The 25,796-nt window shown below is 38.0% G+C and overlaps 3 protein-coding genes across 5 annotated transcripts; 1 reads left to right on the forward strand and 2 right to left on the reverse strand.

Moving 5' to 3' along the window:
- Nucleotides 1-238: 238 nt before the first annotated feature.
- Nucleotides 239-4,291, reverse strand: LOC113036312 (uncharacterized). Of its 2 annotated transcripts, none has more exons than XM_026192593.2 (6): nt 4,143-4,291; nt 3,097-3,417; nt 2,705-2,962; nt 2,402-2,623; nt 2,169-2,252; nt 239-1,145 (listed from the first exon to the last, which is right to left on the reverse strand). In XM_026192593.2, exons 1-6 carry the CDS (start codon nt 4,198-4,200, stop codon nt 925-927), a joined length of 1,164 nt encoding a protein of 387 aa, XP_026048378.2. In that variant the 5' UTR covers nt 4,201-4,291; the 3' UTR covers nt 239-924. The 2 variants fall into 2 exon arrangements, with proteins under 2 accessions (XP_026048378.2, XP_026048360.2); XM_026192575.2 differs by having other exon boundaries at nt 2,169-2,285; nt 4,143-4,289.
- Nucleotides 4,292-11,875: 7,584 nt separating this feature from the next.
- LOC113036301 (pregnancy-specific beta-1-glycoprotein 1-like) lies at nt 11,876-16,284 on the forward strand. The gene is made up of 7 exons (XM_026192551.2): nt 11,876-12,878; nt 13,588-13,908; nt 14,075-14,332; nt 14,902-15,222; nt 15,419-15,676; nt 15,799-15,825; nt 15,907-16,284. Exons 1-7 carry the CDS (start codon nt 12,830-12,832, stop codon nt 16,095-16,097), a joined length of 1,425 nt encoding a protein of 474 aa, XP_026048336.2. The 5' UTR covers nt 11,876-12,829; the 3' UTR covers nt 16,098-16,284.
- A 2,241-nt stretch (nt 16,285-18,525) lies between these two features.
- Nucleotides 18,526-25,115, reverse strand: LOC113036325 (T-cell surface antigen CD2-like). Of its 2 annotated transcripts, XM_026192608.2 has the most exons (6): nt 24,966-25,115; nt 23,163-23,480; nt 22,712-22,969; nt 22,423-22,629; nt 22,173-22,289; nt 18,526-21,734 (listed from the first exon to the last, which is right to left on the reverse strand). In XM_026192608.2, exons 1-6 carry the CDS (start codon nt 25,009-25,011, stop codon nt 21,604-21,606), a joined length of 1,077 nt encoding a protein of 358 aa, XP_026048393.2. In that variant the 5' UTR covers nt 25,012-25,115; the 3' UTR covers nt 18,526-21,603. The 2 variants fall into 2 exon arrangements, with proteins under 2 accessions (XP_026048393.2, XP_080163527.1); XM_080307401.1 differs by lacking the exon at nt 22,173-22,289.
- Between the last annotated feature and the right edge of the window lie 681 nt (nt 25,116-25,796).

The following is a 25,796-nucleotide window of genomic DNA, read 5'->3' on the forward strand; positions in this document are numbered from 1 at the left end:
TATTAAGTCATGTACTAACAGAGACTTGGAGGAGAGAGACCTAATATTTAATAATCCACATTTCACTGTTTTACTCTTTGGTTCAGATGTGGATACTGTATTGTTCTTTCTTTGTGATTGTTTATGTTTAAGTTGTTTGTTGCTGGTTTTTAGTTTGTTTTTTGTCTTTTTGGAAGCTGACACAGTCTCTATGGAGACATTTAGGATCAGTAATCTGAGCAAGAATGACAGTGGTAAATATTAATGTAAAATCTTTTATTCAGTTAGAAAATCATCAGTCAAGTTTAACATTTAAATTAAACACTTTTTGAAAAAAATATATATATATGATATATCTCACACAATACCAGATATGTGTATTTTGCACTTTTTCATTAACGACTACAAAGAAATCAGATCAAAAGACATCTGGGTGTGTTTCTCTCAGCACAGGGTACAGGATGATTGTACTGTGGGAACACCAAGCGGCAGAATAGTCATTCACAAGTGGGACACAAATATTTTGGTGATAAAATAAACGGGGTGGCTGTAGCAGAGGTGGTAGAGCAGGTCATCCACTGATCGGAAGGTTGGTGGTTCGATTCCTGGCTTCCCCTATCTACATGCCAAATATCCTTGGGCAAGATACTAACCCCAAATTGCTCTCAGATGCATCCATCGAAGTATGTGAATGTTAGCTATGAAGCACTTTGTGTGAATGGGTGAATGCACAAGTTGTGTAAAGCGCTTTGAGTGCTCAGATGAGTAGAAAAGCACTATATAAGAACCAGTCCATTTACCAAAACAAATATAAGCTCCAATAGATGTACTGATGTTCTGTTGTGATAGAGAAGTGCAGTGAAAGTAAAGAAGATCCATAAATCAATATGAGCTTTGATGGTTTGTATTTTTCTGAATCACCTGAAGCATCTTGACATCACCGTCTCACTCTGTTGTGCAGTATGCATAAAAGCAATGATCACTCAAATCATCTGATTTTTGAACATTGGCATACAAACAGTCATCTTCTGTAGGTTCAGTGTACAGAGGTCGCTTTGAAAACTTGACTTGGCCATACTCCACCTCCGATTTTTGCTCCATTTCCTTCTCCCGGTGTTTCATCACCCTGACATCAGCGTAGGTTACTTCCTCATCATCTTCTTCATCTATATTGTAGCAAGAACGAGTAACACAAACATATTATTACAGTGACTGAGTAGTTTGACTTTTCACAAAACTTAGATCGTGAAGGACCTCAGCCATCCCAACAACAGACTGTTCTCTCTGTTGAGGTCAGGAAAGCGATTCCGCTCCCTGAAGACCAACACAGAGAGACTGAGGAGGAGCTTCTTCCCGCAGGCGATACGGTCTCTCAATCACACAGCACTGACCCACACATACAGTTCTTACACACACACTGGACATTCTGGACATTGTTTTCACTTCATCACTTAAACCACTTTAAGCATATTTGCACTGCACAAGACATAATGTGGATTGCACAACACTGGTCACTATATTCTTCATTTCCAGTTAATACTTGTACAGCTGCTGTTATTGTGTATATATTTATATTTCTTCATACATTCTTATATAGTTCTATACTGTGTATTGTGTTGTACAGTTATTTTATTTTCAACTTTAATTTATATATTTTATCTTATTCTTTCCCAGTTAAATTTACCCTTCATTCTAATTTGTGTTGTACAGTTATTTCATTTTTAACCTTAATTTATATTTTATTCCTTCCTAGTTAAATTTACCCTTTTTAATTTTTCATATTTATTTCCTATCTTATTCATAGCCTTTTTTTTTTCTTTAGGTCACGAGCAGTTGTCTAAGCATTTCACTGCATATCGTACTGTGTATGACTGTGTACGTGACAAATAAAATTTGAATTTTATTTTTTATAAGATTTAAACAAAAGTGCTCAGTCCTGTTTCCTCACATTTCTCGTTACTGTATTAAAGCCAGCTGATAAATGATGCACTCAAATTTTACTGACATATGCCAGAATTAAAAACTCTTGGGAGCAAATCAAAAATGTAGAGGTAGAGGCTGGTGAGAAACAATATTTGTGTGTATTTCTGTAAATAAAATCAAAAGGATATTAAACCTTCTCGAATCTTAGAAAAACTGTAAGAAGGCAGTGTGAGCTACATGAGTAAGAACAACAGGAATTTTCTTACCTTTTTGTTTTGTAGGTTTGTTGTTTTGCTTTTTTCTCTGAGCCCAGATGACTGCTACACCCACAACTAATAAAATTAGGAACGCTAAGAGAACAGCACTGATCAGTGACAAAATACCTGTTTTAACAGGACACAAAACCAAACCATTCAGAAAACACCTTTTTTTATTAAGAAAGAAAAAATTCGAAAAGAACATTAACAGATCTACTGTAGTAGAATTAATTTTCACTTACTAATGTACCACAGCTGAGCACTGCTGAAAGCTGGACTGAGGATATCATTCAGGTTTTCAATTGGCACTCTGTCAGTCCCTTCAGTCACAGCAGTTTGCGTGATCATTTTAGGGTCTCGTGTTAGTTGTGTTGTTGGTTTAATACACAGGGTTTTATTGGCTTCATGCACCCACCCTGATATCTGTGTCCCATTGACAGAAGTGCAGTTAATGAAAATGAAGCCTGAGAGCAAAAACAGATTATGTATGTAAGAGAAAGTGACCAAATGATCATATTTGTGATTATCACAATGTTCTCACTCACCACAGATAGATATTCTCTCCTCTTTGGAGACATTACTGATGTAATTCCTGACTGAGCAGACCAGACGTCCTGAGACGTGCTGTTTCAGAGTGATGATGTTAGTCTCATTATTTACAGAAAGAAGCTCAGCATCTGTCAGTGTGCGTCCATCCAGAGTCCAGCTGTACTGAGGACTGTCCCCTCCCTCAGAGGAGCAGGACACCCTCCTCTCTCCCTGGGACAGACACTCAGAGACCAGCAGGACAGAGGACACAGGAGCTGAGAGAAACACACAGATGAATTTTGGTAGTATAACAGGATCCTGGTCATTTCTTGTTATTTTAAATGAAGAACATATATGCTGCTATTAGATGTATATCTATTCTTAATCTCCGAACAGGGAAAATAATTACCTTGAATAAACAACTGTAAAGTCCACTCGCCTGTTGATCTTGCAGCTGCATCAAAGGTTTGAAGGGTATAAATACCACTGTCATTGCTGCTCAAGTTGTTGATCCTAAATGTTCCATTAACGTGGAAAATGAGAGATCTGTGTCCTATGGTATTAGCCTGAACTTGTTTGTCTGACACATATAGTAGTACTAATGAATTCTTTAAATATTTGTATTTATGTATTTCTGAGGTGCCGTTCATCAGCTGTATGTCTATACTTCCTCCCAAAACTCCAAAACACTGAGCTCTATCCTGTCTGCCATCACAGTGAGTTTCCACACCTGCAAAAAAGAAAAAAAAATTAAAGTCAAGAAAATAAAAAAATAATATCACAGTTTTGAGAGCTCAGTCTCTGTTAGAAGGTAAACATTTGCATCTGCAGCATGCAAGTGTTAACCTAAATCAAAAATAGCACTTTTGTGGCTACTGTGTGTCTGTCTCACAGTATGCAAATCATTTAGTATTTGCAGATGCATTATACAGGTTTGTCACTGAAAGACAGTGACGTTTCAGCTGATTTGTTTTTTGTAGAACAGCTGCTGTAGCTTCAGTATTCTGTTGTCCATGTTTTAAATGCTGCAATTCGTCTGTGCCTTTTTACAACAAAAGAAAAGAAACGAAAAAGAAAAAAAGCTCAGTAATTATAAAATTGTTGTTTATAAAAGAAGTTGTTACCTTCGTTTGTGAAGAAGACCCTAATAATTTTAAAATGATTCAAAATACCTAATATTAAAATGTGTATTTTTGCCAGCATAGTGCTATGTCCAATCTACTTTTTGATATGCTTAATTATATTTAATCAGTTTGTCTGCGTTTACTTTACTTAAATAATATAGCAACTGTTAATGTGTTTAACAAGCCCTCAACTGAAAACCCCCCCAAAAAACCCCCCCAAAAAACCCCAAAACATGTTTCATTAGCTGTAGTGGATCCCGTAGCCACAAAACATAAATAAAATATAGAAGTTAACATTGAGGCACCACATGGAAAAAGTTTAGTAGCTCACCATGAGAGACTCCGAGCAACATCAAGAACAGTTTAAATACAACTTCCATGTTCTGCATTTTTATCTCTTTGTCTCTTGCGTGAACAGGTCTCAATATATCCTGTTAGTGATCAGCCTCAGAGGAGAACGTGTGAAACCGTTGAGGTGAGGTTTTACTGAAGTTAAAATTATCTTTTTACATGCTGAGAGGAAGAAAGAAAGAGGTATCAGTTTTTCTTCCTCTTTTAGCCTTCAAGAAAAAAGATAATCCAGATGTGATGGACTGAGAGGGAGAGGGAACAATTTGTCATTCACGCTAAACAAGGTTTGATTAAGACAAAAAGTAGTCAAGTGTTAACAGAAAAATAAATATTTACAGAAATAAATTTACATGAGAGAATAATCATAAGCTACACACAGTTAAACCAAACTGGGCTTGAGTGTTTACTATTTGATTTTAACCTAAACGTCAAAGTAATACTACTATGTCAGAACTAGGGATGGGTATCGTTTAGGTTTTATCCGATACCGGTGCCAAACCGGTACTTTTAAAACGGTGCCGGTGCTCAAACCGGTGCTTAAAGAATGGAGAACACAAAATTGGTCCAAAAACCTCTCATGTTCAGCTGTTTTTTGTAAAAAGATAACAACGTTAGCCTTTTCTGCAGCTATGGGGCATATATGGTATCACTCTTGGCTGGAAGCAGTGCTTAAACAATGGAAAAAACACCAACTTTGTCCTAAACCTCTCATGTTTAACTGTTTTCCACTTTTTCTTTGGTCATTTTAGCCTTTTTGGCCAGGGTGAAGGGAGCATCTGCCATCAAACAAGAAGACAGCCGCATGTAGCTATGATGATGTTTGCTAGTTCACCTTACATGCATTAATGTAATAACGTGGTTAGCCTACTCAACGTAAATTACACACGAACAACATTAAGCTACTCACGCAGAGAAGAACGGCTGCTGCTGCATCATCATCCATCATCATTTCTGCTACACTGGCAGGGCTGGGGCCAGGACTCTCCTCTTCGTGTTTTTGGGGGATATTGCTAACTCCGGGTCCGATAACAGGCAATCCACCCGCAGTAGATGTGCTCGGTGTGAGGTCTCGCAGCAAGCTATCAAACACGGCGCATTTCTGGGCTTTTAAAAAAAACGCTATGTGTCGCCAGGTGTTTCATCGGATTTGAGGTGTTACCTCCTTTGACAGTATCACAGTATCAGCTTAAAGCACTTGTTGCTGCTGAGTTTGCATATTTTGCTGTGAAGTACAGCCAGGCTTTTGACCGCTTCGCCTTGGACATTTTTAATCTGTAGCTCTGCTCTAAAAGAACGTACGTACCTGGGCCCGCCTACTATCCTCGGAAACGTAAAATGATTGGCTAGAAGTGTATCACAGCTCAGGAAAAAAGAGCACCAAAATAAAGCACCGAAATGCGCGCTGCTTTTCGGTCTGGTTACTACCGTTTCTGTCAGAACGACACCGGTACCCATCCCTAGTCAGAACTATTTCTTTAACTATTGGCAGCCCCTAGTGGTAAAGAAGTTTCTTGTTGTTACAGCATTAACTTTCACTGGATATAAGGGGCTGAGCTGAACTTCTAACAAACAACCAAACACCACAATTCCACCTCTGCCAAACGTTACACTTGGCACATTGCAGTCAGACAGGTAGAGTTCTCCAAACACATACTAATCCATCGGATTGCCAGATGAAGAAGGGCGGTTCGTTACTCCAGAGAACATGTCTAATGCTGTAGAATATAGTGCCACCATGCTTTAAACCACTTCATCCGACTGCTTTCATTGTGTTTGGCGATGTAAGGCTTGGATGCACCTGCTCAATCATGGAAACCCATTTTATGAAGCTCTCTATGCTATTGGAAGGTCACACAAAGTTTGGAGGTCTATAACAGAAAGTTGGTGACCTGTGCACACTGTGCACCTGATGAACCTGTGCTGTGATTTCACATGAAATATCATTTTGTGGCTGAGTTGCTGTCATTCCCAATCACCTGGACTTTTTTTTAAAACAACTGACTGTAGAATATTTACTAGTGAGAAAATTTTATGACTGGACTTGAAAATTGGCATACTATTACGATACCACGCTGAAATTTACTGAGCTCCTAACAGTGACCCATCCTTTCACAAATTTTTATACAAGCAGTCTGTATACCTAGGTGCTTAATTTCATACACCTGTGGCCATGGAAGTGATTGTAGCTTCTGGATTCAATGATTTTTAGTGGGTGAGTGAAAACTTTTGGCAATATATCCTTCAAGCTTAGGCCTCTACCAGAAACCTGGGAGTTTTGAGCATCCTGTGAAGTATCTTTGCTGTTCCTACAACTGTGCTCATTTGGTAATCTCAGATGACTATCCAGGAATGACATTGTGATCCCCTAACTGGCTGTCACCTTCCGCATCTTCCACCTTCCCCATTATCTTCACCTTCTACATCGTCTCTAGCCCTTGGTATTAATTTAGCTTCTTGTGTTCCAATCCTTCTGATCTTTCTATAGCTTGGTTTTGCTACATCTATCACTACGGCCGTCTTGCCCAACACTACAGTGTCTGATTGGTTAGCCATCACCAGTTTGTCTGTCTGTAAGGACATCACACGGGATCTTAGCTTGGTCATTCTCAACAACTTATAGCGGCATATACCATTTTGACCTCCAGGCCACACTCAGGATAGATATTTCAGTACCCTGTGCCAGGCACTATGTTATGGCGTATCTCCAACCTTGGTGAGCCTGTTCTAATAAAGGGTCTCATTTATTAGTATCTCTGTGGAAACATTCTTACTGTACTCGAAAAATGACAACTTCACAGTAGTCAGATACCTTCAACATGTATCATCATCACCGTATCATCACAGTGTCCATTCATACATCATTAAAATCTGAAAATGCTTTTTGAGATGTTTTGTTTGTGAAACTGATGGTTTTAATGTTAATATATATCAATGTCATTTTCAGTATTCACAAAAAGGCACTACATGTGTACAGGTTGTAATAAAATAAGTTTATACAGTGCTGTTGATTCACACTTTTCTGAACTCATGCTTTTTCCTCACACTTTACTCAATTCATTAGAAATAGATGGAGGTGTGAAATGCATGTGTACATATTTATTACTGAATATGGAAATGCATTTCAGTATTTTAGTATTCAAGATTATTTTTAATCAATAAAGGATCATTTAAAACTTTTATTGTGTGCACTTTGTCTTATTTCTGCAAAGCATGTTATAAATCATCTAAAATAAAGTTTTAGTGAAAAAACCTGAAACAAACTCACCATGAGAAACTCTGACCAGCAGCACCAGCAGTCCAACCACAGCTTTCATGACTCCTCTCTGTTACGTGTCTGTCACCCAGTCAGCAACAGCCTGCAATGCATCTTGTTAAAAATCAGCAACACAGAACAATGTGTGAAAACTTTAACCAATAAGAACATTGCTATAGTCATATTAACTGAGGAGCTGTCATTTTACTTCTTCTTTCAACATTCAACAACTGGACATTTCTGAGCTGAAGAAAGGGGAAACATATCTTAAGTACTGAAACAGAGAGCTGATCTTTGTAAGACAAAATTGTATAACCACAGCCACATCTGTTCTGCATATGTTTGAAGCGTGCCGTCACCTTAATTTAATCATAAAATCGTTACAGTTGTTTCCAAAAGTTTTGTCAGTGGCACACATTTTGTGTTTCTTGCTTGTTATTCAGTCTTTAATTAGATTGCTGGTCACATATTTATGTACATGTCACCATGATCTTCCCCTCTTGCCCCTGTGGGTGGTCTATCCTTCAAGCTCGCGTCCTCTACCAGAGGCCTGAGAGCTTGAGGGTCCTGCACAGTGTCTTAGCTGTTCCCAGGACTGCGCTCTTCTGAACAGAGCTGTTGTTCCTGGGATCTGCTGGAGCCACTCGCCTAGCTTGTGGGTTATTGCACCGAGTTCTCCGATTATCACTGGGTCCACTGTTACCTTCAACCCTCCACATCTTCTTGAGCTCTTGTCTGAGCCCTTGGTACTTCTTCAGCTTCTTGTGTTCCTTCTTCCTGATGTTGCTGTTATTCAGTATCACTTTGTCTTTCACTACAGTCGCCTTTGTCTGCTTGTCTACCACCACTATGTCTGATTGATTAGCCATCACCAATTTGTCCATCTGTACAAGTCCCACAGGGTCTTAGCTCAGCCATTCTCCACCACTCTCGCTGGTGTCTTTCATTTTGACCTCAGGACTTCCAGGCCATACTCGGCACAGATGTTTCTGTATACTATGCCGGCCACGTGGTTATGGTGTTCCATGTATGCCCTGCCTGCTTGCATCTTGGACAGGAACATCTCTAAAAAGCCTGCACCTGGGGTCTTGCATGGTGTGATAGACCCCAGCCTCTATGGATCTTAGAGCTTGTTCCTGAGCTGCCATGATTAGTGCCTCTGTTCTGTCTTTCACTCCAGCTTTGTCTAGCCACTGGTACGATTTCTGTATGTCAGCCACTTCCTCTGTCTGCTGATGGTACATACCGGGCAGGGGCACTGTCCTTCCATGATGGTTCCTCCTCTTTCTTGGGTTTCTGCTACCTGAGGTATTTGCTGAAAATTGTGGATGTTTGTTGTCTCATCCTGGACAACAGTTGCCTCTAGGTGTTTTCTATTGTGAGGAAAAGACCCAAGAAAATTACAAATAAAACAGCCAAAACTCTAACAATCATGTGACCCTCTATGAGTAAGCACTTTGGAGACAGTGGGAAGGGAAAACTCCCTCTAAACAGGAAGAAACCTCCAGCAGAAGTAGGCTGAGGGAGGGGTAGCCATATGTTATGACAGGCTGGAGTTAGGGGAGGAAACCAGAACAAATAACATACTCTGGAAGAGAGTCAGAGATAAATAATAACTGACTTCATCCAGAGAGATGTAAAAACACATAGTGGGGAAAAAAAAAATAGAGCCAGAGATTAATAACAAGTTTTCTGGCTGTATTTGGTTATCAATACAATGGTAACTCAAAGTCTAGAAAACCAAAGATTTGTGTGTTTAAGTGGCTCTTAGCTAATTCCAAGTGCAAATAAATTCACAATATGTTTAACACCTTCCCCAGAATGACTAATGAGCAGTTTGACAGTGCTCAAATACAAATTAGTATAAACAGCTATCACTGATGTGATGATTATTTTAATCTAAATCAAAATCAGAATATTGGTCACTCTGTCATTTTCAATGAAGAACAGAGACAGCATGACATATTCAATGTTCAAGATCCAAGAAATTTTTTGTCACCACAAAACACAAATGGTTACGCTGAGCATGAAATTCTTACTTTGCAAGTTCCCTTCATGCATGTCAGGGTTGGCTGTGTGGCAGGCAAGCAGAAGTGGTGGACCCAAAATTGCAGGACTCTTGGAGATGGGAATAAACTGAAAACGCAGCTTTATTGCTGGAGGAATGATTCACGAAATAAAACTTACAAAAACAAAACTCTAAACCAAGGTGCTGGAGGACAGGACAGGACATTACAAACACACAGCAAGTTGAGGGTACAACACGACACCAAGCATGGGAAAACACAGGGCTTAAATACACAGGGTAGTAATGAGGGAATGGCAGATAATCACAGTTCAATAATTAGTTAGTGAACAACAATTAGTCATGATTCAGTAACCTGCGGATAGAAACTGTTTTTTAGTCTGGTTGTCCTCTCTTTCAAACTCCTGTAGCGTCTGTGTAAACAGCGTGTGCTGTGGGTGGGTGCAGTCCCCAATGACATTGTCTGCCCTTTTTTCTGACCTGGGTGTTGTAAATGTTCTGCCTGAGGTCTGCCTGTGAGGAAGTCCAGGACGGTGTCAGTCCAAGAGTGAAGAAGTTTCCTTTATTACAATTGAAGTGATTGCGATGGGGCGATAGCCATTCGAACAGGTTAGGTTGTTCTTCTTGGGGAAGGGAACTATGGTGGTGAACTTGAAGCATGTGGGCACAGCTGACTGGGTGAGGGACACATTAAAAATGTCTGTAAACACCTCAGTCAGCTCTGAAGAGCAGACCCACAAAGCAGGGCCGGGGATGTTGTCAGGGCCAGCTGCTTTCTGGGGGTTAGCCCTCATCAGAACCTTGCATACTTCAGTCAAAGTCACAGTTAGTGAGGAGTAGTGATGTTTTGGTTACATATATATATATATATATATACATATGAGTGTTTGTGTATAAATACACAAACAAAAGACATATGCTGTGTAATTTAAGTGATCTAGGTAGCTCTGTTTTGGAAGTTCAGTTAATGCTAGCAATGTGTTTTGGTGTTTTGTTTCTAGGGCCTACTGTATATATTTATATATAAACTTATATAAATAAAACCACATTTTTTTTACATTAGTAATTCCTTTTCTGCATAATTTTATATGGTTTTTGATAATAAATTAATTAGACCAACAAAACAACCTGAAGAGCCAGTTGGGAGCCGAAAGAGCCGGTTCTCTAAAAAGAGCCGGAATTCCCATCACTAGTGAGGAGCTCTGTGATGCCTCTACTGGTAGAATCCCTCTATGTTGGCTGGTGTTGAGGGTGTCGAAGTGAGCGTAGAACTCACTCAGCTCATCTGGTAGGGCGTTGCAGCGGACTGTGACCCTGCTGCTACTCTGTTGGAAATCAGTGATGTGTTGCAAGCCCTGCCACATGCATCAGGAATCTGAGTTGTTGTAGTATCCTTCCAGTCTCAATCTGTACTGCCTCCTGGTTTCCCTGATGGCCAAGGCCATATCTGTCCTTTCTTGAAGCCTTCTGCATCAACAGATTTATTATAATTTATTTATTTATAGAAATAGCTATAATATGGTGTAATATGGAGATTATAGCATAAATTGTAGATCTACTAAAGGCTTAATTTCCAAATAGGAAAAAAAAAAACAACTATTTTGTATGATTTGTGGAGGCAAAAGAGGAATAGGATAGGAATAGGATCCCAGAAAGTCCAGGAAAAAACATGCAGTGAATAAAAGAGCAGATAATAGCAGGAATTAATTGAAGACAGAGGGTATAAATACAAAAAAGTAATGGGGGAAGATGACATGGAAGAGAAACTATGACACAGCTGAAAATAATCAAGAGAGAAGAAGTAAAACTAGACATGAGACACAGAAGATGACCAAAGAAATAAAACAAGAAGTGAATCAAAACCAAAGCTGACACACTGAACACAGGTGAACTTCACAGAAAGAAAACACAAAATAAATAAAGAAAACCAGCAATTTCAACAAATACAAATCAAAACTAGACAGACAGACAGACAGACAGACAGACAGACAGACAGATAGATAGATAGATAGATAGATAGATAGATAGATAGATAGATAGATAGATAGATAGATAGATAGATAGATAGATAGATAGATAGATAGATAGATAGATAGATAGATAGATAGATAGATAGATAGATAGATAGATAGATTCTACATGGAACAAGTTTATACAAGAAATTGTAAGTAATAACAGACTCTACAAGAATTAATACAAGAACCAATTCAAAAAAATCACCCATAATAAAAAAACTAAAATGATAAAACAACATATAAAGCAACAGATGAAACAGTTCATGCTGCCTTGGTTGGGCGGAGGGAGCAAAGACAGATAGAAACAAGACGTTCAAACAAGAGGGGAGCAAAAGAGTAAGGACATGAAGGCTGGGAGAGATCAGGGGATTTAGGAGACACTTTGGGTGGCTGACCTTGACGAGGAGCAAGGTCAAGGGAATGTTCTGGGGGTCAGCTGCCAGTAAGTTTCAACACAGACAAATTTTAAAATGTTTGAGGAAAAAAAAGACGTTGCAGCAAATTCAAAGCAACAAACGTAACTCATCATGAAGTATTTTTATTAGTATTTTAATTGTAGAATTAAAAAAATTAAAATTTTCTTTTGATTAAATCTGCAGTCATAAATACAAAGAACACAATTTCAGGCTCTTTTTTGGATGTTGACTTTTGTTTCCTTCTTTGTTAACATGATGCCACACTGCTTCAGTAATGTTAAGGTTCAGGTTCTGGTTCCCTCAGCCCTAGATTTAACAAGGCTGAGGGGACAATGCAGAGTACTTGATTACCAGTCAAAGGTTTGGACACACTTTCTCATTCAATGCTCTTGTTTTTTTTGTTGTGTTTTTTTTTTCATCACACATAGCACAGTAAGTATATAGTATCTACTATACTATACTATACATATACTAGTATATGTACATATATATATATATATATATATATATATACATATGCACACTGCAAAAAACGTGGGAAAGAAGAAGCTGAGGTTATTTTGTCTCTGCCCTTGCTTTTGCTTCCTATATCACCTTTCCACATGTGTCTATTTTCAAGAATCTAAAACATGCTTTGAGTTAGTTCACTTTTTGTTTACTGCTTAATTCCATATGTGTGAAAATAAAGAAAAACCTTTAAATGAGACTGTAAGTGTATACATATATGGCTTAATATTTCTGCATTCCTGTGTTTGTAAAATAAATTAAAAACAAAAAAAAAATCTGAAACAAAACGTGGGAAAGAAGAAGCTGATGTTATTTTGTCTCTGCTCTTGGTTTTACTTCCTTTATCACCTTTCCACATACAGTTTGTGAACACCGACTGATGTGTAGTATCAGTCATTTCTTTTATTTATGCTGCAAACTGTATGAACACACTCTGAACAGCAAGAAGACATGGAAGCTGTGCTTGGATTGATAGTGATGTTGCTGGGTTTGTCTCATGGTGAGCTGAAAACAGTCGAGGAATTGTTTTTTTTGTATTTCTTTTAACATAAATTCAGGAACTGTTGAATACATCTGCAGTTTAGGAATGTTTTAATATAGAGCATGTTCATTTTCTTTTCCTTCATTTTCTTTCTTTTTAGTTAATTTCATTTAATTCCTTTTTTTCTTTATTAACACTTTTAATTATAATAGGAAACTCTGACATCACTTCATGTGAACAGCACTTTCAGGAAACATAACAACTATGTTGGATTTTCTTAAGCTGAGACACGGCTATTGGACCCCATGTTTTTAGGGCTACAGTGCCAATTAAAATATTTTCATGCAGTTCATTATTTTATTTTATTTTATTTTATTTTTTTAACAATTTTAATAGGACGTCACAATTTATCTTACACTACCTAATACGGAAACGTGAATTTCTTGGGAATTTAAGTTGTCAGTTTCAAAAACCTCTTCTAGTATCATTAATATAATGGTTCTCTCTCTTCCTCTCAGTTCTAACACAGTAATTTACTTTTCTTCAAGGCTTGAACCCTAACTATGTTTCAGTCACAGACATGCCTGCATCAATAAATGTATCTTCACAAAAATACAGACAGGCAGTAGCCACAAAAACACCATTTCTGTTTTCAGTAAACATTTGTCAGTGCTGCCAGTCCATTGTAATAATTTTGCTTTTCGTTTCCTTTTTTGTGTGTTTGCAGGTGTGGAAACTCATTGTGATGGCAGACAGGATGGAGCTCAGTGTTATGGAGCTTTGGGAGGAACTGTGGACATCCAGCTGATGGACAGCACCTCAAAAATACCTCGATACCAACTGTTAAAGAATTCATTAAAAATACTAGATGTGAGAAAGAAAAAGATTCTTTATAATGTATTACAAAATGGGTCTCTCTTTTTTCCCAGTAATAGAACATTTAGGCTCAATTATCTGAGCAGGGATGACAGCGGTAATTATAGCCTTATAACATTTAATTCAGATGGAAAAGCATCAGACGAGCAGACTCTACACTTGTTTGTTCAAGGTAATGTTTTCCTTGTTTAGAAATACAGTAAAGCCATTAATAGATATGAAACAGAAAATTCAGATACATGTATTGTATGATTTATGTTTGTTCCCCATTAAAGAGAAACAAGAATGACCTAGATTCTGATTTAAAATCTAAACTCATCTGTGTGTGTTTCTCTCAGCTCCTGTGTCCTCTGTCCTGCTGCTCTCTGAGTGTCTGTCCCAGGGAGGGATGAGGGTGTCCTGCTCCTCTGAGGGAGGGGACAGTCCTCAGTACAGCTGGACTCTGGATGGACGCACACTGACGGATGCTGAGCTCCTTTCTATAAATAATGAGACTAACATCATCACTCTGAAACAGTACGTCTCAGGACGTCTTGTCTGCTCAGTCAGGAACAACGTCAGTAATGTCTTCAAAGAACAGAAGATATCTCCCTGTGGTGAGTGAGAACACTCTGAATTTTTATTACCATTACCTGGACCCCAGTTGTCTGCGCCTTCTTTAACGCATATTTACTTAACGACATTCAGTAACCACAAAAGCACCAGTTATGTTCTAGATAAACATTTTCATATGATTCTTGTTGTCTGTCTCTCTAATTTATACACATATTTCACAATGGAATTTCATTTTAACTGGAACATTGAAGCCACATTTTTAAAGGTGTTGTAAAGAACAGAAAGTGTTCTGACTGTGTGTGTGTGTGTGTTTTAAAAAAAATACATTTTCAGTTACTAACAAAGTAAGAAAAATTAAAAAAAAAGTTAAATGGCAGTTACAATACCATCTATGATTTTATTGATTTATTGTGGCACCATATGTCTACCCAAACAGTGAAATATTCAGAGGTCCATGCTACTCATGTGTGCAACAATAAAGGCATCTTCACAAAAACACAGACAAACAGTAGCTGCAATAACAACATTTCTGTTTCAGGTAAACATTTGTTAGTGCTGCCAGTCCATTCAAATAATTTTGCTTTTGTTTCCTTTTTTTGTGTCGTTGCAGGTGTGGAAACTTACTGTGATGGCAGACAGGATGGAGCTCAGTGTTATGGAGCTTTGGGAGGAAGTGTGGAGATAAAGCTGATGGACAGCACCGCAAAAATACCTCGATACCATTTGTTAAAGAATTCATTAAAAATACTAGATGTGAGAAAGAAAAGGATTCTTTATAATATCATAGAACATAAATTTCTGCTTTTTCCCAGTAATGGAACACTTAGGCTCAATTATCTGAGCAGGACAGACAGCGGTAATTATAGCCTTAAAAGCTTTGATTCAGATGGAAAAGCATCAGATGAGCAGACTCTACAATTGTTTGTTCAAGGTAATGTTTTCCTTGTTGTGAAATGAAGCCATTAATAGATATGAATATAACTTTAATATTGTTGAAGTAATCCATATCTTTCCATACATGTATTTTACGGTTTATACATATTTTTCCACTGAAGACTATAAAGAATGACTGATTTAATTCTGCAATGTCGATTTGAAATCTAAACTCATCTGTGTGTTTTTCTCAGTTCCTGTGTCCTCTGTCCTGCTGGTCTCTGAGTGTCTGTCCCAGGGAGAGAGGAGGGTGTCCTGCTCCTCTGAGGGAGGGGACAGTCCTCAGTACAGCTGGACTCTGGATGGACGCACACTGACAGATGCTGAGCTCCTTTCTGTAAATAATGAGACTAACATCATCACTCTGAGACAGCACGTGTCAGGACATCTGGTCTGCTCAGTCAGGAACAACGTCAGTAATGTTTTCATAGAACACAGGCTGTCTACCTGTGGTGAGTGAGAACCTTATGAATAAAAGTTATTAAGCACAAATTAAATTTTTATGGTTATTATGTCTTGAACTGTTTGTTTGTTGGATCATACTATGCTTCATTTTTTTCTTTATTAACTGCAGCTCTGTCAGTGGGATACAGACATCAGGGTAGGTACATGAAAACAATGTACATTGAACCAACAGCAGACCCAGCTCTGCCTAACATGTGATTTTGGTGTCTCCTAACAGATAAGATGCTTATATGTGGTTTGCGAGCAGTTGTGGTCATTCTCTTGCTAATTGGGATTCCCATCTACTTTGCTTGGAAGAAAAAGAAACATGCCAAAGCTGAAGTCTCTGCTGTCCCACAAACAAGAGGAGATCCAGAGGATTCTCTTCTGATGGTTGAAATGAGTTCTGCAACTTACACCAACACCTAGTTTCACCTTTTACTTGCTGTTATTTATCTTTGGTTCACAAGCATGAAAATAGCATTTCGAGAGAAATTCTTCTGCTCTTTTTATTCCCCACAAATTATGATGAGAAGCTCTGTGGTTTCTGGGTTTTACATTTTTTAAATACAAAATCTTTACAATTCTTAAACAATAAAGTCTTGAATTAAGTTTACTTCATGTGTCAGTTTTTTTTTTTTTAATTTTCTGCAAATGAAGTTACTGAGAGAGGAGAAGGGGAAGCAGGAGATTTATAAATGAACTGGGGCAACAACAGCAGTCATGCAGATGCTGCACTGGTCCATTGAAGAAAGAACTGAGAGAATAAGAGCTTTAGATTCATGTTCCTAAGATCACCAATTGTCATGAGCTCTGGTTAATGACTGAAAGACTGAGATCACAAATACAACCCAAGGCAGGAGATTTTTGTCATTTTAGACTCCTGGGTCCCATCAGGGCAATGTTTACATTAAATTCAAATGCAGGTCACATGCACTTTGTGGAAAAACAATGTGATCAATGCTTACGTGGCAAAATAATCATGAAATGCATCTTGGTGTATATCTTTTAATTCTTGTACAGTGATAACATAAAACCATATTAACTGAACTGATCACTGTTTCATAATGTGAAATAAGTTTTTAGACATACTGCACAATATATTTTGTGGATGGTGAAAACTTCTATATTTGGAGTTTTATTATTTGAGTTTTAAAACATAAATAGGGGAGAGTGGGGTGGGTTTTTACTTAAAGTAAAAACTGGCACAACTCACTTTAAGATTTTGCTTAAAGTGAGGCCATGATAGTAATGCTTCCAACTAAAACATGTTCAGGATGTTGTGCATGCTTGGGAACAATCACTTTGGATCTGAAATATATAGTTGTGCCACAAGTGCTCTTGTGGCACAACTTGACCCCGATGCAGGGTAAGTTGCATCTTTGGAGAGAATACCTTGGGGTAAATTGAGCCAGCATATTTTGATCTCAGAAACTGTAATGCTATATAAAAGCTAGACAAATTTAACATATTTAAAATTATTTTACAATATCAAAGGCCAATTTTATACAAGCCACACGAGCACATCGAAAGTCAGTTTTCTTAAAAATGGCCAAGGACCAAATGAACTTGTTGAAGCTACCCACTGCTGTACCTTCTGGATGTACCACCAAGTTTTTGTGGTGTGGGTAGTTCTTTTTTTATGCACATCTTCTCGAGGGATGACTCTGTCACAATTGTCTTTGAAAGTGAAGATGGGCTTTCCATTCACAATCCCATTACTACTTCACCTTAAACACTTTGCACCAGTGTCAGTCAGCACCATCAACCAATCCATGTAGTTGTAGGATTTGATTTTGCCTGCAAACGTCATAATGACAATCACAATTACTTTCAATTATATGTCAAGCTATACACTCTAAATAAGTACCCAACTTTACTTCTTTGTGAACTATCTGCATTTTAATAACTGATAATGAGCATTTCCAGGGGAAATAATTATTGTTCCCTATATACTTTTCCTTAAATGGACACTTAACCCAACCTGCCTCTGATATCCCTGCTAGCTGGATCAAAATGTCATTTCTTTGTGCATATTCAAATACCATGAACTGGATTTTGAGTATGCACAAAGTAACGAACACATAAATGCTGCTAGTGCCTTCATATGTTCTGCCAGCTCTCTCTCCATAACACTTGATTGACAAGTCCAGATCTTTTACATCCTTTTATAGCCTTATGTCTCTTCCATCTATCTTTTTCTTCTCCACATATTGTTTTAATGTCATCATGAATATGTTCATCTTCCTCGCCACTTGATGAATGGACTTCCCCTTCTCACATCATTCACTCTGTCCATGTCCTGTAAAGGAGTGAAAGCCCTGCCTGTCCTCCCTATTATAACTCAATGGCATGATGGTCTATTTCTATTTTTGGTCTGAAATAAAGAATGTCACTGTGAAAAACGGTAAATAATAATAATAATAAAAAACAATCAATAAAATAATATATTTAAAATATTCATAAGTTGGGCACAAAGCACCACACCATATAGACTCACAGTGTAGCTTACCAAAGCACTAAAACATTTGTGAAATGTTTTTAAACCTGTCTGTAACTGTTTAGACAAAACAATCAATAAACCTTGATCACAGAAATTTTACCTTGAAAGGCAAAAATCGTTTTTGAACTTAAATATTCTGATGTAATGAGGTTCTCTTATTTGCAGGATTAGTAAAATGGCTGACTCTTCAAAAATGTGCAGTCACATGACTGATTTCTTCTATGGTTCACTAGAAACAAGGGGTACAAATCACCCTCTTTCTCCTATTGTGGGAATAGCAGCATGACAATTTTCAGTATTTTTTACACAATGTCGCCCTCTAGTGGGAAATGTTTGGACTTTATCTTTGCTTCGTTACACTGTCCTTGCTTTTATTGTATTTTCCTTCACAAAAGACTTTACACTAATGTCAAGAACTTACAATATTAAAGAAATCCACCAGTACAGCAACATTTTCCCATACCAAATAGTTTGAAACTACAGTACATTAAACCTTAACAAAATAAAAGTACAGTGAAGTACATACTCAGTCCATGCTTAACAGGTTTGTGTATCTGATTTTATTTTTTAATTTTACAAGCAGAACGAACTCAGTGTCTCATATTTATTTCTGTGCTATTGTGATAGCGTGATGGCTGTGGAAGCTATAGCTCTGGCAACTGTGTTGAAAAAACAATAACTATTATTCATTTTTATTTTTACTTATTTATCTCAACTTCCTAAATCACTCATTTCTAAAATTACAGTATTGTTTAAAAACATTTTAGGACATTTATTCATCTATTTTTTGCATTTTGCGTGCGGTAAGATGGTTTAAACATGAGGAGGGATAGTGGCTATATTTCACAAAACATGTTAAAGATTGAGCTGCCAGGGGAAAAGAAAATGAAAAAACCACAGAGAAAACACGTGGATATCCTGAAGAAGGATATGCAGAGGGTTGGTGTGATAGGAGAGGATGCTAGAGACAGGGTGAGATGTAAGCAGATGATCGCCTGTGGTGACCCCTAAAGGCAGACACCAAAATAAGAAAAAAGAATTGGGCACTGTGATGTTTGTCTTTTATGCCAGGGGGCACTGCACAGAATCATTATTTGTGCGTCCCCAATGATACTGTACTAGTGTAGGAGGAAGGAGTTTAGTAACTTATTAGTACCTCATCACAGATTCAGAGATAACAAAGAGTAAAATATGTGTATTAACACTTTTTTATGTTGCAGTGTGGTCTGAAGGTCAGGTTTTTTCTCTATTTTGTTGGTGTTTGTTGGTGTCATTGGGGTTGCCCAAGACTTAGGATTTAATGTTAAATAATGCTTTGCATGCATGTTTTACATTGCTTCATCATTGTTTAGAGCATTGCTGTCATGGTTCTCAGGATCTGGAGAGGGTGTGGTGTGTGTTTGTCTCAGCCTCTCCAACAAGGCAGAACTGGACTTTGCTTCCCTGCCTCTGAACCCGCCCTCACAGCACACCTGTGGCTCATTCATGCTGATTCTGCTCTGGCTTCTCATCGCAAGCATTTTTCCTGGCAGACTACTTAAGACGGCAGGAGATGCTGCTTCCTCGCTGGATTGTTGCACTACCTAGTGTCAGTGTAGCCTAGCCTAGCCTAGCCTCGCCTCGCCTCGCCTCGCCTCGCCTCTTGAGTATCTTTTGTCATTTCCCAGAGTTTCCTTCTAACATAGTTTTCCCTGCCCATCTCTCCTGCTGCCTGGATTCCTGTGGATGTGTGTGAGTGGGCATGAGCATGATTGGACTGCCTGAGTGAATCACAGACTGTAAAAGAGGAGAGTGTGTGCCTTCCCTGGACCTTCCCTCACCTTCGGACCCCCAAACCCCCTGGAGCCCTGTATTACCTGTTCCACTGTATATATGTATATATTCTCACAATAAATCCTTCACCCTCTCTCTAAAAATCAGAGTCCTGCGAGTGAGTCCTCTGCCTAACTGAGAGTGACAACTGCATGTTTTTATTGAGAAGCTTTAATTAATAGCTTTATTAAACAAACATCTTTAAGGAACAACAACAACAAGCACCATGGAACAAGAAGGGAAACTTCCACATCTTCTTACTGATAAGTTTAAAGTTATGTTCACTTCTTAGTGGTCACCAAAGGCTTTTGAATCAATACTGCTTGTGATCATGGCATCATCAGGCCTGTCTAAATTTAGAATCACATTAGACAAACTTAAAACTGGTTTATACTGGTGTGAAATTAAAGACTGAGCTTAATAGTGATATTTTGTTTGCAAAGATAAAAACTTTAAGTGAGTACGGGCTATTATAAGTCACATCTACTCTTCACTTTGTAAAGACTACTCAGAATTACTATTTTAAACAACTAATGTGAAAATTGCTGCAACATATGATTTCTTTGTCGTACATACTTAAACAGAAGTCTCGTCTACTTGTAAAAAACATGCAAACTAATTGCTATAACAAAAGATACAAATAAGAGTTACTTGTGTTACTCAAAAGCTTCAGAAATCTTCCCCAAAACAGGTTCCATTCTCCTAAAAAAGCCACATATGTACAATTAAGGTAAAAACACAGTTCAAAGTATAGTAATACAAGTGTACATCAAAATGTAAAATGTGTATTTTATATCTTGCCTTCTTTTATAAAATAACTGACAGCACACATTCAGAAACTGTTTCAGTTGTAATAATGAGAGAACAAGACACAGAGAGAAGTCAGTCACCTATAGAAATAGCCATGTTCCTATCCAAATGACAGGATGTTTAAAATCTGGATTCAAACATTAAAGTCAAATATGACCATTTACAAACCTGACCGTCAAGCAACAGGGACACCTGGACACGAGTGTGGAGCATAGTGGTAAGGTTAAAATGGTGTTTGTTAGACAGAATTTGCAACCACTTCTTTCTTGGTGGTAAACTGGCGGCAGGGACGTTATCAAACACTGATCTCAAAGAGTGGTTGAGAACAGAAGAGGAAAAACAAATGAAGACTCTGCATTAGTCCACCAGAACAATATCATTAGGATTTTTTCTCTCTTCTCTTCCCATGTTATTATATACAATGTTTGCTTCACATTTATCCAGATTTATTAAGACACTTGCATTTCTTAGAGAAGAGGGGGCTGATCCCCAGATATAAATCTAAAGACAGGCCAAAGATGAATAATATTATTATTATTATTATTATTGTTGTTGTTGTTGTTGTTGTTGTTATAGTAGGGACAAAGTAGCCCATGAAGGTGTCACAGGAAGCTAAAGTGTCTGAATAGAATTCAGTCATCATTAATTTATTCATATTTGTTTTGTTCTTTATGTGCTGTTAGCTGGAACATTAGCTGTGTTTCAGCCACAGACTTACATGAAGCAACAACCTTTTGGCATCTTGATGTCACCTCCTCCTTCGGTCTGCTGTCAGTGGTGCAGTCGGTGTAAAAGCTCCAACCACTTAAATCATCTTCTGTTGCTTGAAAACTTGATTTGGCCATACTCCACCTCCGCCTCTGCTCTTTGCTCAGCATCCTTCCTCTGACATTTCGTGATAATGACATGAGCATAGGTTACTTCCTGGTCATCTTCTTCAGCTGCAAATTAGTAGGAAGAGGTGGCACAAACATAATGTTACAGTCAGTGTATTAGTACAGGAATGGTTTGACTTAAAGAAAAACTTTCACTCTCATGTCTGCTGCTGGAACAGTTGATTAGTTTTACCACAAAGGTTGAAGGCAGTGTGTGTGATTCTAACTGGTGCACTTTAAAACTAATTAAAATGTTTCATTGGTGAACTCACGGGTTGCCGTTTTTTGAGCTGTTTCCCCATGTTTTTAGTTGTTGTGTTAAAGCTAGCTGATTAGCCATACCAACAAATTTGACTGGCATATGACAGAGGTATGATTAAACTCTTGGCAAGACAACTGGTGCGACATCTTGGCAAGACAGCAAAAAGGTTTATTCAATTTTTTTAAAATAATTATATATGTTTAATTAATCAAAGTGGAGTGGGGAAATGGAAAGTTTTGTACCTCTTTGTTCTGTAGGTTTGGTTTTTTGCTTTATGATGTGTTCACAGGCACCTGCTACACCCACAACTAACAAAATGAGCAGTGCTGAGAGAACACCACCGATCAGTGGTAAATAGGCTGTTTGTGGTGGTAAAAAGGACAGAATAAGACAAAAACAAGTCAGCAAGTCTGAGTTTTTATGAAGACAAACAAAGAAATAATGAGAAACTGGCATTAGTCAGTCTACTGTAGCAAAGTTATTTTCACTTACTAATGTACCATGGGTTATCACTGCTGACAGTTTGATTGAAGGGTTTGATCTTAGTGGGGTTTTTATTTGACACTACGGCGGTCTCCTTAGACGTAGCAGTTTGTTTGGGGACTGTTGTTGGTTTAATACACAGGGTGTTATTGGCTTCATACACCCACCCTGATATCTGTTTTCCATTGACTGAAGTGCAGTTAATGAAAATGAAGCCTGAGAGCAAAAACGTATAATTAATGAAAGACTGAGTGACCAAAATGATCATATTTGTGATTATCACAGTGTTCTCACTCACCACAGGTAGATATCCTCTCCTCTTTGGAGACATCACTGACGTTGTTCCTGACTGAGCAGACCAGATGTCCTGACACGTGCTGTTTCAGAGTGATGATGTTAGTCTCATTATTTCCAGAAAGGAGCTCAGCATCTGTCAGTGTGCGTCCATCCAGAGTCCAGCTGTACTGAGGACTGTCCCCTCCCTCAGAGGAACAGGACACCCTCATCTCTCCCTGGGACAGACATTCAGGGTCCAGCAGGACAGAGGACACAGGAGCTGAGAGAAACACACATAGATGAGTTTAGATTTTAAATCAGAATCTCCCTAATTCTTTAGAGTCTCTAATAAAGAATAGGGAAAGCATAGAATACAGGGAAATGTCGTGAGATATATTGTATAGATTATTGTATAGATTACCACAACAATATTTTATTTACATCTATTAATGGCTTAATTTCCCAACATTTACCTTCAATAAACAACTGTAAAATCCGCTCGTCTGATGATTTTCCATCCGAATCAAAGGTTTGAAGGCTATAATTACCACTGTCTGTCCTGTTTAGTTTATTGATCCTAAATGTTCCATTACTTGGAAAATGAGCTCTCTCTCTTATGGTATTAGAAATAACCGTATTTTTTCTCACATCTAATATTTTTAATGAACTCTTTAATAATTGGTATCTATTAATTTCTGAAGTGTTGTCCATCAGCTGGATGTCCACAGTTCCTCCCAAAGCTCCATAACACTGAGCTCCATCCCGTCTGCCATCACAGTAAGTTTCCACACCTGCAAAACAAAAATAAAGTTGTCATAGTTGTTAGTTTTGCTCAGTAGATGAACAGATGTCCACATGCCTGATGCAGTAGCCTGAGTTCTAGCCAGAGGGCTTTTGCTGTGTGCCCTGCTTTCTTGTCTCCTCTTTACTGAACACTATTTAACAAATGTAAGCAATGTTTCAGAGAGGATATCAGAAGTGGTAACAAAAGGAGATCAAAGCACAAAGTAATGGTTAATAGACCTGTACACCAGAACTATAAGACCAGGAAGACCAACCTGAGGAGGCTTACAACTCAGTGCTTCTGGATTTATGTGTGCTTGGCTTTATACAAGGCTAATATTGCACTAATGACATTTACTAAGAACTCAAGTCACCATCAAATGTGGAATATCCCACACTTGATGCACTGTCCATATCACAAAGATCAGAGTGGAGTGACCATCAGCCACTTCTTGTCCATCGATGACATTATGCTGTATGACAGGAGTGACTGAAACACTGACTCACTGATCCACCTCACCAGGATCTACAGTGAGGACGCTAGGATGTCATTCTTTATAAATGTGGCAAAAAGGTTGTAAAGAGAGACTGATGGGGTGGAGTTGCCATAAGGACATACAGGACACACAGAAGAAGTGCTTGGGTATCCAACAGGTTAACGAGAGCTACATGATAAAGACACAATAAAGTCAGACACAGTCAAATACCTCCAGAAAGTAATAGAGGTGCTAAAAAATGTGAGCCATCAATATATATGTCTTCACGTCATCAGATACCAAACTGGAATAACAAACTGGCCACAAGAGGAGACATGAAAACTCCTCACAATGCCACTCAACATCCTTCCTCTGATTTCTTCAATTTCCACTCAAAGGTCTGAGACTCTGTGAACAGATGTGGAAGCTGCTGTTGAAATAAAAAAATGGCTCCCTGAGGTGAGTTGCTCCAAAACAGCTGAAGACAGACAGTGATAAGGAACAGGAAGTGGGACCATCATGTATGACTGACCTGCAGATATATCATCAACAGATAGAGGGAAGAAAAAGAACAGGGCCTAAGCACTAGAATTTAGAGGAAGGAGTCACATCTAACAGGGCTCAGAGACAGAGCAGCGTACAGTAACAGGGCTGGGACAGCGTACACTGACTTGCACAACCAACTACAAGAACATTTGTGCTGCATATGATCCCCAAATCCCGATAGGAGACCCCACTGAAGGTGGTTGAGAACAACAGTGCTAACTAAGGTCATGTGGAACTTTGAGTTCCACATAGACAGACAGCCAACCATTAACCACTCAGACATAACCACCGACCAGCAGCTGTGATACATGAAGCAATCCTAAAATCCAGATAAGAGACGGCAACATCAGAATGAAGGAGCATGACAAAACTAAGAAGTAACTTTTTTTCAGACCTAATTCTGATTGTACTGAAATTAAGTATGAAATAAGTATTTTTGAAACCTTGCATAAAAAAAATTTGGTTGCTCACCATGAGCTACTCCGAACATCAGCAACAGTCCAACTGCAGCTTCCATGTCAACTGTTCAGTCTATGTTGACTCAATCGGCAGCTTTCAAATCTTTTCTCTCAAATAAGCAAATCTGTGATGTTACTGATTTTAACAGACTGCAGTTAACAGACTGTTAGTGCTCAGCCTGAAAGGAGAAATCATGAAAACGTTGGCTTTAGGTTTTAGTGAAGTGGTAAATAACGTCTCACATGCTGAGAGTAGGAGAATGAATTGACATTAGTTTTTCTTCCTCCTTTAACCTTCATGAAAAAGAGATTTCATATATGAGAGTAACAATTTAAATTCCTAAGAAATAAAAGTTCCAGACTTAAAATGAAATGATACATTTCAGAAATATGTTTAGATGAAAAAATAGACACAAAATTAATGATAGCACATGTTTCATCTCTAAAAAGAGTACAACATGAAAGTAGGATGCTTTCAATCTCTGTCAAACAGATAGTTCAGCATGTTGAGCAACAATGGTTTGAACATTCTTTGCACTGCACTGGTTAATGTTATATTTAAAAATGCTGATCACAGAAGAATTTATACAAATTACAGAATGTACTGTTGGAATTAAATATTGCTTTAGTTGAATCTTAAATGGTGCCATGGGGTCATTTAACATTCATATCATTTAAAGTTTAATTGAACAAAACTTCAAAATATCTGATTGCTTTTGCAATAAATGCTTATAAAAACTAATCCAGATTCAAAACTACTGCTGAAGGATTTAAATCACAGTATTTCTTTTTTCATAAATGTGCACTCTAGTGGTAAATAATCATTAGCAAAAAAGTATTGTAG

Source organism: Astatotilapia calliptera, chromosome 2 (genome assembly GCF_964374335.1).
Source record: "Astatotilapia calliptera chromosome 2, fAstCal68.1, whole genome shotgun sequence".
In the NCBI taxonomy this organism is placed as follows: Eukaryota; Metazoa; Chordata; class Actinopteri; order Cichliformes; family Cichlidae; genus Astatotilapia; species Astatotilapia calliptera.

Excerpts from the sequence above, each read along its gene's own strand:
- LOC113036312 (XM_026192575.2), bottom strand. The coding sequence starts at position 4,200 with ATGCAGAACATGGAAGTTGTATTTAAACTGTTCTTGATGTTGCTCGGA. Across the intron at positions 2,963-3,096 it reads TTTACAGTTGTTTATTCAAG|CTCCTGTGTCCTCTGTCCTG; the intron begins GTAATTATTTTC and ends TGTTTCTCTCAG. Across the intron at positions 2,624-2,704 it reads GGAGAGAATATCTATCTGTG|GCTTCATTTTCATTAACTGC; the intron begins GTGAGTGAGAAC and ends TTTTGCTCTCAG.
- LOC113036301 (XM_026192551.2), top strand. The coding sequence starts at position 12,830 with ATGGAAGCTGTGCTTGGATTGATAGTGATGTTGCTGGGTTTGTCTCAT. Across the intron at positions 12,879-13,587 it reads GTTGCTGGGTTTGTCTCATG|GTGTGGAAACTCATTGTGAT; the intron begins GTGAGCTGAAAA and ends GTGTGTTTGCAG. Across the intron at positions 13,909-14,074 it reads TCTACACTTGTTTGTTCAAG|CTCCTGTGTCCTCTGTCCTG; the intron begins GTAATGTTTTCC and ends TGTTTCTCTCAG.
- LOC113036325 (XM_026192608.2), bottom strand. The coding sequence starts at position 25,011 with ATGGAAGCTGCAGTTGGACTGTTGCTGATGTTCGGAGTAGCTCATG. Across the intron at positions 22,630-22,711 it reads GGAGAGGATATCTACCTGTG|GCTTCATTTTCATTAACTGC; the intron begins GTGAGTGAGAAC and ends TTTTGCTCTCAG. Across the intron at positions 22,290-22,422 it reads TGATAACCCATGGTACATTA|CCTATTTACCACTGATCGGT; the intron begins GTAAGTGAAAAT and ends CACCACAAACAG.